Raw genomic sequence first — 14,321 nt, 5'->3', positions numbered from 1 at the left:
ATTTTTGCTTGACACTATTTTGTTTTCTTGGTATTGAATCAAGTTTGTGTTGACTTTAATCAATTAAAACAAAACTACATACAATGAACAGAAGCCAACTCCCTAAATACCAGACCATAAACCTACTACATAGAATTAAGATTCATGAAGATATATAAAATATTGAATTCAATAAAAATCCAAGCTGTGCACATTTACAAATCATGACAAATGAAAATCATACAACAAAATAATTTCAAATTTGCATTTGGAGAAATTGGGAAAAGAATGTCACAGCTTTTGACAACGTTGACATTAAACAACTTGTAGTGTTAGAGTGTAGATACATATAAGTTGAAATAATTTTGGAGACAGATATGACGTTTTGTCTAAACTCTAAGCAATACTTGTATTATATTTAGAGCAGCATATTACTAATATCCCTGTAAATATGATTAATCAGTGCTTCTCAATTAGTCGAAAAACAATAAAATTAAATGAAAGTTGTTGGAGCTAATAGTCAATGCTGACAACTTTCATGAAACATTATAAGGTACATTGGCTGATCCTTTAGTCCATGCAAGCTTCTTTGATTTAAAACTATTGAAAAGCTTCACAATAACATTAACAATTGGATATAAAATCTTGGACATTTCCTAAGAAAAATCTAGGCTTATATTCATCAAGCATAGACTGATCTTTTCAACAGTTTGCGAGAACATATAATATGACTTAAAAAAAAAAAAAATCTTAGAGAAATAAACGGATAACCATTAAAAAGTTTCAAAAGTCTCAAACTTGACCTGAGAATAGAAGTCCTTGGCTTGAGACAATAGTGATGCATTACCAGCTTTTGATTTCCAGCAAATTATAGTTGGACATTAAGAATAAAAATTAACACTTTTACATATTGCTGACTATCTGGTCATTAATCTGTGACTTTCAAGTTGAACTTTTCAAGGACTTCCAAGGAGTGGATGTAACTCCTTCATGTTAATTTTTAGAGATTGGTCAACCCCGGTGGGGTCACTCAGCCGCAGAGGGGGACACGTATGACCGTTACCACAAATGCAAGTGACCCCCTATTGCAGTCAATTTCAAGGACATTTTGTGAAATTTACCCCCCTATTTTCACGCAAAACAAGGACAAAATTGCGGTAAAATGGTACCTTGAAACACCCCTAATTATAAGATTGTAAGGACACTTTTGCCCATTTCGCAAATTTACCCCTATTTACCATATTTCAAGGACAGGGCATTTAACACCCTTTCCTCATTAGAGGAAATTGCAACACAGGCGTCAGAGTGCTCAGTCCTTAAAGATGACCAAGAGCCAAGTCATACTGATACAATAATCCAAAAGAACTTTATTTTTCTTGAAAAATAAGAAAAGTAGAATTCTTTGTAAAAATAAATGTAGAGTTGTCCATATAAAGATACAGAGCATGATGCGCGCGCCCTCTGCGGCTGGTGACTCGGCGACGGATTTTACTTCCCGTAATCGTTCTCCCCTTTTTCCTGACCCCTATTTCCATCAGATCGAGGACGGTGAGCACCCCTATTTTCACTACTTCGAGGAGTGTTCTGTCCGCGGACGTTCCATGAAATTGACCCCTTTTCCCGCGATTTTGGTAACGGTCATGCGGTCCCCAAGTCATATTGAGTGACCCCACCGGGGGTCAACCACAGTACTCAATACCATGTACGTCCGACCCCCACTTTTCTCAAGTCTTACTTTACTTCATAACCTGACCAAGTCATGGTCCTTTGAGAATATTACAGACTGTCAAAAGAACAAGAAATCAGAGACAGAAAATTTCATGAAGGTCCCACATATAGGGGTCAGACATACATGTTTTATGGAATTTACCACTTTTTACTAATTTTTTATGAAATGCACAAAATGAAACATTTCCCGACCAAGAATGCAATACATCTCCTTGTTTTTTATTTTCACAGATTATACAGAACAGGCTAGTTACAGAATCATGTGCGAGTGATCAAATGTCTATATCCTCACAGTCTTATAATAAAGTTCACTTCTTGTGGAAATATTCCTCCGTATGAGGAAACTTCTGAGCGTCATAATCCGGATCCTGTCGCAGACGCTGCCTGATGGCACTCTTTATCTGTTCATCGCACGCCTCCGAGAGCCCCGGACTTGTTTGGATGTCGTTCATCAAACGCTCATCGCTGGTGACCGAGGTTGCGCCTACCGAACGTATCGCCCTCTGGAGGATGTTAGAGACAAGGGGACGAGTGTCGTGACCTACTGCTGGTTTCCTGTCCTGAGAGAGCTACAGAATAAATAATAATAATATTAAGTGTAACATTTCTATAACGTTAATTACATTGGGTCTCGAAGTGCTTTACATCTATATAGTTTTACTCTGGTTATTGGATCCTGGCATGCACACACACGATACAATGACTTTCTCCACTCCCTGGGGAGCATTCCAACAAGAGTTCCAAGACTTTCTTGTTAGGCATACTGCATATGCTTTTGCATCCTACTATTCATTTAGCACCTGGGTTAAAGAATCGCAAAGTGTGCATTGATCCGGGGGGGGGGGGGGGGCACTTACATTGCCAAGTGGATACCATGCGCGACCCCAAAACACGTAAAAAGGATGTCTTTTTCAAGATAGGGCACGTTACGTACGTAACGTGATAAGGGTGTCAAAAACACAAAAATATTTTTAAAAGGGTATCTCTTTCGCTCAGAAAAAAATACATGTTTAGGGTCAAATATGCGGGGAAGATAAAACAAATTCAAAATGTTTTATAAAGGATGTCCTTTTTGCCCCAACACTATGTGTTTAGAGTCTGATTTGCGCGAGGTGTGGAAGGTGGGGCCATACTGAACCAAAATAATGATGTGTAAAGGCAAAACCAGCGACCGACGGATCCCTGAAGTATCAATAAAATATTGCTGAACTTGTTTAGGGGTTAATTTCAGGGAATACTTGCCAAGAGTATCGTTTTGCTTCCAATACTTGTTAAGGGGTGCATTTTCAGAATATGGAAAATACATCGCTTAACTTGTTTAGGGGCTCAATTCCGGGAACACTTGCCAATTGTATTTGTTTCCAATACTTGTTAAGGGTAGGGTTTCACACGCCAATATTTGTTAAGGGGTGCATTTTCAGAATATGGAAAATACATGTTTAGGGTGCTTTTCAAGAGCCCGTGGTCGCGCACGGTATCCACTCGTCAATGGAAGTGGCCCCTCCGGAGCATTGATACCTTGCCAAGGTTCATTGACCTTTGACCTTGGTCATGTGACCTGAAACGCGCACAGGATGTTCAGTGATACTTGATTACTCTAATGTCCAAGTTTAATTAACTAGACCAATAAACTTTCAAAGTTATGATGGTAATTCAACAGATACCCCCGATTCGGCCAAAGTTCATTGACCCTAAATAACCTTAATCATGAGACCTGAAACTTGCACAAAATTTTCAGTGATGCTTGATTACTATTATGTCCAAGTTTCATGAATCAGATCCATAAACTTTCAAAGTTATGATGGGAATTCAACAGATATCCCCAATTCGGCCAAAGTTCATTGACCCTAAATGACCTTTGACCTTGGTCATGTGACGTGAAACTCATGCAGGATGTTCAGTGATACTTGATTAACCTTATGTCCAAGTTTCATGAACTAGGTCCATATATTTTCTAAGTTATGATGACATTTCAAAAACTTAACCTCAGGTTAAGATTTCGATGTTGATTCCTCCAACATGGTCTAAGTTCATTGACCCTAAATGACCTTTGACCTTGGTCATGTGACATGAAACTCTAATAGGATGTTCAGTAATACTTGATTAACCTTATGGCGAAGTTTTATTAACTAGGTCTATATACTTTCTAAGTTATGACGTCATTTCAAAAACTTAACCTCAGGTTAAGATTTGATGTTGACGCCGTTGCCGCCGTCGGAAAAGCGGCGCCTATAGTCTCACTTTGCTTCGCAGGTGAGACAATGAAAAAAACCCCATTAAATTCTCTATTTTACAGTAGTGTAGAGCTGTAATTTAGAATCAAGGTGGATAATATGCATATATAATATTGGTAACATGACTGGCTGGCCATAGCTGCTCACAATTAGCTTAGCCCCTTGCGTGAAAACAAACGGAGAGGGAAGTCTCAAATAATATGTTGGTTGAATGCAAAAATAGTAATAGGAAATGAGAAGAGTTATCTATTTTTTTTTGTTTCGTCAAAGAAAAAACTAAACACCAATTACAAATAAGTGTTTGATTTTCTTTTTTTAACCAATAAAAAGATTGTGCAACCTACTCTCTAAATGCAAAAAAACAAATAAGAATCTGGTCCAAAAGACCTGAACAACACTCTTCTCATACTAGTATTTAGGCCTTGACGAATTCACTAAATTTGGAGACAGATTTGCATCTTTTGAGGGAGGATTCATCTCCTTTCGGATTTAAGTGTCTAAAAAGATGCATAGTTTCATCCCGAAAGTTATAATGCCCTGTATAAGGATTTAAAGTTCACTCAAAAGGGATTGGTCTCCAGTAACACTCCCGAGTCGAGTCCGATACAAGTTTGATTATGGACTAGATTAGCTATTATGTATTTAAAGTTGAAACCACTAGTTAACAAGAACACTGACAATGAGCATGCAGTAAACTGGGCATGCGATTATTGTTCACAGGTGGATCCAACAAGATTGTTGTTTTCTGGAAATCCCTCAACTCTTCTCCAATGCCCTTTTGACTTCCACCAGCATGATACCTAATAAAATGACAAACTTGGACCCAGAAAACAGCTGGCCATGCTTTCAATTAGATGAATCAAGGAGCAATACTCCAGTCATATCAAGGACACTCAAACCAAACCAACCAATGGTCTGTCATTGAGAATAAAGTAATAGTTTTGTCAGTCTGGCCGATGTGACTATTCATTAATAAGTTTGATGATAATGATGATGATAATGATGACAATATTGGTGATAGTGAATGTGATGGTGATGATGATGACGACGACTCCGATGATGATGATTGATGATGATGGTGATGACGATGATGGTGATGATGATAATGATGATGATGATAATAATGATGATGATAATGATGATGATGGTGATAGTGGTGGTGATGATGATGATGAAACAAAGGTGCTTTCCCACTAGCCAAATCCTTAAAAAAAATTGCTCCAAAATCCTGAAATATAGGCCTACATATTCAGAAATATTAGTAAATCATAGGCGTATATAAAGTAGATGATCATTATCACACTAAAAGAAATATATACCTTGCAATATTCAACTAAAATCTAAATGTAGAGCTAAAGAAGAAAATCTGGAAGTACTTCTGGAGAAAAGTGAGAAAATATCAGATTAAAGATGGGCATCAGTTCACAAAGATGAATTATGAAAATAATAACAAGAAATTATGGTGTGACTTTGATATAGTTTAGGGTATATAGTTTAAAGTATATTACAAACACTATTAAAAGGAAACATCACACAGAAGTAACTAGCATCATGTGTATCAATCATCTCAAAACACTTGAAACACCAGCAGTCAAAGTTGTGAGATATTCTTTTTTTATAGGGCAACTCTTTGTTATTCTTTAATTTGTTCGGCCTACTTTATAGCATAACTTCACTCTTGCCATAAGACAAAAAAAGTTCGTAAAATTTTTGCCCAAATTAGAAATTAAAGGGAAAGTTCACCTTGTCATCATGTTGGTTTTAATAAAAGAAGAAATGTTAGAGAAACATACAAAGGTTGAGGTAATCGATCAAAGAATAAGAAAGTTGTTGATTTTTTTAGTTTTTATTTTAAGACATCACATGCAATCAGCTGCTCATATGTCATGTAAACTAACTTCAATATAATGTCATATTCTAGGATAAGGTTTCAGACAATTTTACTAGTTAGAGTAACTATTCCAGACATGCTTATATGCCAAAATATAGTCATCTCCATGTAGATCCATGAAAAGTAGAATTTATTGATAATGCTTTTGATATTATATATGCTAAGACTCAGTACTCACAAGTAATGTGACATACTCGAAACTTGAAAACTTCAGTTATTCTTTGCTTGATTTTTGTTGAGCCTTTAGAAATATTTCTCAAAATTTTCCTTGCTTCTATTAAAATCAACATGATGTCAGAAATGACTTTAAAGGGAAGGCAAAAAGCAGAATCAACAAATCTGACAATTTCCATGGTGATACCATGTTTTGCCTGAGCTACATGTAGGTACTACGTAGGAGTTTAGTTAGGGATGACACAAACATTTTTTGGGGAAAGGGTTGCCACGAGAGAGAAAACGAGTCTTAAAATGCCAACTAGTATAAAAACAAAGATCCAGGCATGTCAGGTGTTTCAGTATGGAATGAAAATATTATCCCAACCACATAGTTAGAATAATGGTTTTGTAAATACTCTTGAATATTGTTTATGACAGATCTTGGGGCGATTCTGGAAAGAATGGTCGCCCCCAAGTAGGTATTTTGGAGAATTTTAGGGGCGATCTGGGCTGTCATGAGGGCAAAATCGCCCGTCACCTTCCTGTATTTCCTACGCTGTCAGAGTCATTATGTAGACCTATGTTTTCTGATATAATGATAATAATTACATTTATATTGCGCTTATTACACTTTGCTTTTAATCGCTTTTCATTGCAATTATTACCCCAATCATCTGATCCTGGTATGCCGGCACACAATGTATACTTTTTTTCCACTCCCTGTGGAGCATTCGAACAAGCATTTCAAGACTTAATTGCTAGGCATACTACATAGGCTTTCGCATCCTACCAGGTACCCATTTAACACCTGGGTGGAGAGTGGCAAAGTGTGGATAAAGCCTTGCCAAAGGACGCTAGGCCGTGGTGGGATTCAAACAAACACACGACCCTCTGATTGCAAGGCGAGAGTCAGAACCGCTACACCATAGACACTTCCATATAGGAAAGTATTCCATGCATTAGCTTTTGGCTTTCAATAGCAAAGTTGTTTTCATCAGTACCACTTTCTGTTTTTTTTTCTGTTCGTGTCAAAGGGTACATGTTTTTTTTTAGTGTGCTTCAGACCAATTTGACAATAGGGTCATGATTGAACAATATGACAGGTACAATTTCCTTGGATGAATTTCAGAACTCAATGCCAATATGCCATTTCATATGAATTTACAGTACACTGTATTTTCAGAAATTGTACAAAAGCATGGTTGAAAACAAAACCCTAGCATTCTTCACCATATAACCTTGTAGGTTAGTAAACCTTTAGGGAGACATAACTCATGATAAATCTTTAGGGAAACATTTGTAAGGAATATATTCTCATTCAATCAATGATTGTAGAGGACCCTGTCATAAATATTAGATGAATGAAAACAGGTGGTGGTATGGGGGGGAAAATGAGAGATTTGGAGGGCACTGGGTTTCCTTAAATAAATTCCTTCAATAAAGCTCTTCTTAAAGGACAAGTCCACCCCAACAAAAACTTGATTTGAATAAAAAGAGAAAAATTCAACAAGCACAACACTGAAAATTTCATCAAAATCAGATGTAAAATAAGAAAGTTATGGCATTTTAAAGTTTCGCTTCATTTCACAAAACAGTCACTCACTATTTCTCTTGTATTTCATTATATGAAATATGAAATATTTCTATTTTTTGTCATTGTCATGTGAAATGAAGTTTCGTTCCTCCCTGAACACGTGGAATTCCATTATTTTAACGTTTTGTGTTTCAGGCAGGGAGGTCCTAATCGTCAAATTCGTTAAACTTGAAATATTGTATAATTCAAACAATAGAAAACAAAAGAAATAGTGACTGACATCATCGACTCTCTTATTTGGATGTAACTGGCTCATTCATATAACTACTTTGTTAAAAATTAGCGAAACTTTGAAATGTCATAACTTTTTATTTTACATACGGTTTTGATGAAATTTTCAGCATTGTGCTTGTCTGATTTTTCTCTATTGATTCAAATCAACATTTTTCTGAGGTGGACTTGACCTTTAAAGAGAATCATGAGCTCATATAGAATACAATAGTTAACATCCCAACAATTCTGATTGTAATATAGGTATGATTTTGCTCAAAAATAGGAGAGAACTTGCTTTTCCCATGATAGTGCACAGGTCTGTTCAGTGAAAGTATCAAAGAAATAAGAAAATCTTATTGAAATTATACCACTTTATGTTACATTTTGATACTATCCTTGCAATTTAGAATGATTGAGAGTTCTGAATACTCTCTTTACAAAAGGGAGGCATTCACAAATAATTACGTGAACCTGGGAAGAACTTAAAAAATCAGGTTAAATCAGTTTTGATGTATTCTAAAGTGTCAGATTTCAGGTACGCTCAATTCAGCAGGCAGAATTTACATAAGAAGCTTATAAATTATTTTTCTTTCTCTCTCTCTCCTACATGCCATTTTGCATTCCGTCTTATGAGACTACATTGCAAATCTTAAAGGACAAGTCCATCCCAACAAAAAGTTGTTTTGAATAAAAAGAAATAATCCAACAAGCAGAACATTGAAAATTTCACCAAATTGGGATGTAAACTAAGAAAGTTACATTTTACAACAAAAGTTTTGCTTAATTTAAAAAAATATTTATATGCATATTCTGCTTGGCATACCTGGAATGAGGGGAATGATGATGCCATCCACCCACTATTTTTGTTTTATAATTTAGTAAATGAAATATTCTGATTTTTTCCTAATGATCAGGTGAAATAAAGTTTTATTCCTCTTATCTGGAATTACCATTGCTTTAACATTTTATAGTTCAAACAAGTTGGGCCTCTGTCAAATCTTTCAGAATGAAATATTGTATATTTCAAACAATAAAAAACAAAAGAAGTGAGAGGCAGACATCATTGACTCTCTCTCGCATGTCACTGGGTTGTGCATATAGGCCTAACTGTTTTGTGAAAAATAAGCCAAACTTTAAAATGTCATAACTTTCTCATTTTACATCCAATCTTGATGAAATTTTCAGCGTACTGCTATTTTCATTTTTCTGTATGATTCAAATCAATATTTTTCTGCGGTGGATTTGACCTTTAAATATTAAGATACATGTGTGAGGTCATTTTAGCATATATATTTCTTTATGCTACAAAGATTAGTGTTAATGGATACCTACATGTAGAAATGTGAACTTCATGACCTTTATCCTAATCGTTGTTACTTATCTCTGAGCGTTATTTTGTCATAACCAGCTAATTCATGAATTGAAATGGACTTTTTATTTCAGATTTAAAGAACTGAATAGTGGAAGTTCTACATCGTTTCCCAGGAGATTAATCAATAAGAAAACAGAAAATATTGATAAGAGATACATTCTCCAAGTAGTTACCAAAACAGCAAGAATTTACTAAAACAGTCAATGTCTACCAAACATCTATAGGCAGTGCAACTGTCTTAAATCCTTGTTTTAACAATAATACCTGTACCACTTAGCTTCGGGTTGATTCCAACTGTACAAATAACAGGTGTCATTGTTCAACTAATGTGATGAGATACTGCTTCTACCAGATATCTAGGGCACACATGAGTATTACAGACCCCCATTCACTCAAGTGTTATATCATAGCTCATCAAAAAAATCAATCCCTCGATAGATTTTGCTTTAATTCACTGACATTAGTCACAATTAACATTACAATAAGACTTGATATGTTAAACAGGTACTTGACCAGCTCAATCAAAAGTTAAATGGCCTAAAATAAGACTAACCATAATTTCGGCCAGTTCATTGCCACAATAACCAGAACTGCATTGTGGGTAATAATAATTAAAATGAAATACAAAAATGCAGTCTAGCCTCCCCAAACGCCTTAATTATGAAAGAGTATGAACGTAGCATTTTCTATATCGTTTTTCTTTTGATATACAAACATTTAATCTATTTTTAATGAATTATTTTAATCAATAAAGTCATGTGATCTTTACTTACGCCTGTCCGGCATGCTTTGCGCGCGGTTGAATTACTCTCATGTGCCCTCTAGTGATGGCTGCATACATATGAATGTATGGAAGGCCATTAAAGAGGCATTCATAGGGAGATAATACCCACCACTAGCATACAAATGGGGGGGGGGATCTGCCTCCCTCCCTGTTCCACAACCAAGGGAAAAGTGTAAACAGGAGAAAACAAAATGAAAAAGGGTGAATTGTGAACTTTTGGTTGAACATGTCAAAATCTATTCAAAATAAAATTTCCATTTTAAAAAGGACAGAATTTCTGCTTGAAACTCTTTAAAGGTCAAGTCCACTTCAGAAAAATGTTGATTTGAATCAATAGAGCAAAATCAGACAAGCAAAATGCTGAAAATTTCATCAAAATCGGATGTAAAATAAGAAATTTATGACATTTCAAAGTTTCGCATATTTTCAACAAAATAGTTATATGAACGAGCCAGTTACATCCAAATGAGAGAGTCAATGATGTCACTCACTCACTATTTCTTTTGTTTTTTATTGTTTGAATTATACAATATTTTCATTTTTACGAATTTGACAATTAGGACCTCCTTGCCTGAAGCACAAAATGTTAAAATGGAATTTTACGTGTTTAGGGAGGAATGAAACTTAATTTTACATGACAATGACGAGAAAATCAATATATTTTATATTTCATATAATAATCTACAAAAGAAATAATGAGTGAGTGATGTCATCAAGTCTCTCATTTGGATGTAACTGGCTCGTTCATATAACTATTTTGTTGAAAATAAGCGAAACTTTAAAATGCCATAACTTTCTTATTTTATATCCGATTTTGATGAAATTTTCAGAGTTGTGCTTGTTGAATTTCTCTCTTTTTATTCAAATCAAGTTTTTATTGGGGTGGACTTGTCCTTTAAAAGAAATTTCCCCAAATATGGCATATTGCACCACCTCAAAAGTGCAAAATAGGGTATAATAGAGAACGTCATCATATTATGGGGGACTGAGCAATAAATGTAGAGTGAGAAAAAAAGAGGGAGGAAAATATAAAGGAAAAGAGCAAGGGCACAAAAGGAGAGAGTGAGCTAAAGAGAGGGGAAAAGCCAGACAGAGAGAAAGAAACAAAGAGAGAGATAATGAGAAAAAGAAAGAGATTATAGAATTTAATGAAATATGTTGATTCTGTTTAATTACACACATGAGGAATCAAACATCAACCCGAACCAGGTGCAGATACAACCTTTCCAAACCTCATCTGTCATGTTTATAACCCCCAGTACTGTATTCACACAATAACCTTTATGGGCACAGAAACCAAGGTAAACTTTCCCATTCTGTGGTACTAGTACTCTGGGATTATTATATGGGGTTGGGGTCAATGGGTGGAAGTACTGCTCCCTAAAAACTACTTCTTATTACTTCTAATACTTCTATGCATATTTCTACAGCCATCACAACCACTGACACCTCCATTTCTATTGGACTTGATAATTGCAACAAAATAAAATTTATGAATAATAATTTTAATTTTATAATAATGATGACAAACATTGATATTAATGATGATTATGGGAATAAAACCAAAAGCAATACTCTTGAAAAAACAATGAATTAATAACACCATCATCACCAACAACAATAACATCCACAACACCAATACTTACAACAAACAAGTTATCTATCATGCACATAAATTCAAAGATATATTCATTGAAAGTAAACATTGCAACTTAACATCTACAGAATAAAAAGTTGACCTTAAAGATAAATACCAGTTGTGGTAATGATTGAAAAATGAGTTCGAATAGAATCCAACAAAATTACCATCCAAATGTTTGTATGTACACTATATATGCTAAATGACACTGGAAGAAAATTTGTAACTGCTGAGAAATTAGCAAAATAAGCACAGAATTCCATCGAATTGCATGTATTTTTCCAAGCAATATTAACACACTGTCCCACATATGATTTTCTTTGTTAGTGATCATCAGAACTATCAATTTTGAGCTAAGATTTCATGATTTCACAAAGATAAGTTTACATTAATGTTCTAGATCTAGATATATGCAAGGCTCGACATTAGCGGTGGCCCAGGGCCACCAAAAATTCATCTCGGGCAACCATTATTGAAAAAATGTTAAGTTTTGGTGGCCCAAATCGGGCAACCAATAATTTTCAAAGTAGCGCAATTTTTCTCCCGATTTTGCATGCATTTATCAACTTTCTACAGTTCAAATTGCAAGTCAATTCGTCATGCGCCTTTTTTGTTAATCTACACACAAAGATTGCATAGTCATGACAGTATGTAGGCCTACCGCTAGCATACAGTAACTATTATTCAGCCGGCCGTGCCGGCTGTCTGGCTGAGCTTTGCATGCGTGAAACCACTGCAGCTGGCTGTGCGCTAGCAGACTATTCAGACTCAGGGAGCTGCGATGCGAAATGTTACTGCTAAGAAATCTTCCCCAGAACTTTGAAAATCTACATCAAAGTCACATTTTACACCAATGAAATGCCCTTCTACAGTCCATATTACTGAAACCTGATAATTTGCAAGCATTAAAAGGAGGAATTATGACCTCTCTTTTGACTCAAAAAGACCGATTTCCAAATGCATTAATACACATAAAACACATAGGTGAGTACATCACAGTCCCACATACATGCATTTGTATATATGTTGATATTTGGTTTATTTTCGAAGCTGTCTTGAATGGACAGCTTCTTTCTTTCTTGTTTATAAATGATTTCTTAAACCACTCCTAAGGAAGTAAATACTTTGGGAAGGCATTTTACTGATATGAAATGTGAATTTTTTCCATCATTTTGTCAAATATAGGGAAGGAATTTTCTCACTGTTTTTTCCAGATAACTTTTGCCGTTTTCTTATTTTTTCTGTCATTTTTTTTACAGTGATTAAACCATTTATACCCCTTCCCATTGAATATGCCTGATTAAAGAACATGTTTCTACTGAATAATAATAATTTTCCCCATTTTTTCTGATAATTTTGTCTTATTCATTTTTCTTACATTTTCTTTTGTTTTTTTCTCAATTTTTTTTCCTGTTCTTTGTTTTTTCTTACTTCATTTTTTTATTTGTCTTATTTCACTTATTCATTTTTGTCAATTTTTGTTTCTTTTTTCAATATACTATTCTAAAAATCATTTTTGTTTATTTCTCTCTTGTATACATTGTTCTAATTCAGCAGCATATTTTCTGTGATTTTCTCCTGCTATAATATGCTGGAAAATAAACTGGATTTGGGGCCTGCATAATCTAGGTTTTACGATCAAAAAGGAAGAAAGGAAAAATCATTGTTTTGTAAATGCACTATTTATTTACTTTACCATTATGAGTGTGTGTCTATACGGAGATTAAAAGTCCACACAACCTGGGAACAATATAATTCTTTTATTCTCTTTCAATCATTTCATATTCACAATGATAGAACAATTTATATACATGTATTACCACAAAATAAGCAAAGTAAAATAAAAGCAAGCACGATTTACATACAAGATGTACAAAGAATAGTGGTACATAGTAGTGAGTAGTGACTGCAGAATATTTCAGTCTGTTTTATTCATTTTTAATTACTAATGTTTTTCTTTATATTTTTCTGGCCACCAAACTTTACTAATGGGCCACCAAAAAAAATTATTTGAAGGTTTTGGTGGCCCGAATGGGCCACCACCAAAAAAAGTTAATGTGGAGCGTTGGATATGGTGACAATTAACCTTGATTTAAAAGACTTTTTCATGAAATAATTGTTTGTTTCCACTACTCTCTTTTACTTTTACTTCACCTTATTGCAGCATAAAACCATTATGCAAGTTTATAATCTATGCAGAGACTACCAATTGAAATTTGTCTATTGACCAAATGTTTAAATTGTCCCTTGAATCTATACATTCCCACAAGGGTGCATACACCAATCTAGAATGCACTGTGATTCAGTTAGAAAGGTCTTGTTGGAATGCTACCCATGGAGTGGAAAATTGTATACATCTTGCACAGGCCATTTATACATGCAATATTCCAACAAGACTGACTAAACTGGACACACTATTTTGTGAGAGTAAAAAAGAAAGAAAAAAAAATCACCAAATAATGCCCCAAGGTACATTGCAATTGAGGCTTTCAATGTGCCCTGTTTTGTAAGAGTGCATCTGTAAAGCTTGCCTGACAAAGCAGGTAGACATCATGAAAGTATTTCAACCAATATTAACTCTTGCAAACAATGTTTCCTGTTCATAGTAGTGAGTGTGAACTCATATCACACCACACTTATTGAAATAACGTAGGGTAAACTGCTGTATTCTTTTTCCAATATTCTTGAAGTGATTATTAATACAGGGAAACTTCCGTAAAGTCCATGAGTC

At 34.9% G+C, this 14,321-nt stretch overlaps 1 protein-coding gene across 1 annotated transcript in view; it reads right to left on the bottom strand.

Annotated features, from left to right (window-relative positions):
• Positions 1 to 1,882: 1,882 nt before the first annotated feature.
• LOC121428343 (large proline-rich protein BAG6-like) overlaps positions 1,883 to 14,321 on the bottom strand; it is a 34,491-nt gene continuing 22,052 nt past the window's right edge. The window contains exon 24 of the mRNA XM_041624917.1: positions 1,883 to 2,276. Coding sequence (XP_041480851.1) covers positions 2,016 to 2,276 — 261 coding nt within the window. The 3' untranslated portion in view covers positions 1,883 to 2,015. The remainder of the gene's footprint in view (positions 2,277 to 14,321) is intronic.

The sequence above is a fragment of the Lytechinus variegatus genome, chromosome 15, assembly GCF_018143015.1.
Source record: "Lytechinus variegatus isolate NC3 chromosome 15, Lvar_3.0, whole genome shotgun sequence".
NCBI classification, from domain to species: domain Eukaryota; kingdom Metazoa; phylum Echinodermata; class Echinoidea; order Temnopleuroida; family Toxopneustidae; genus Lytechinus; species Lytechinus variegatus.
The sequence above is the reverse complement of the archived record's forward strand: the minus strand, read 5'-3'. Positions and strand labels throughout refer to the sequence as shown.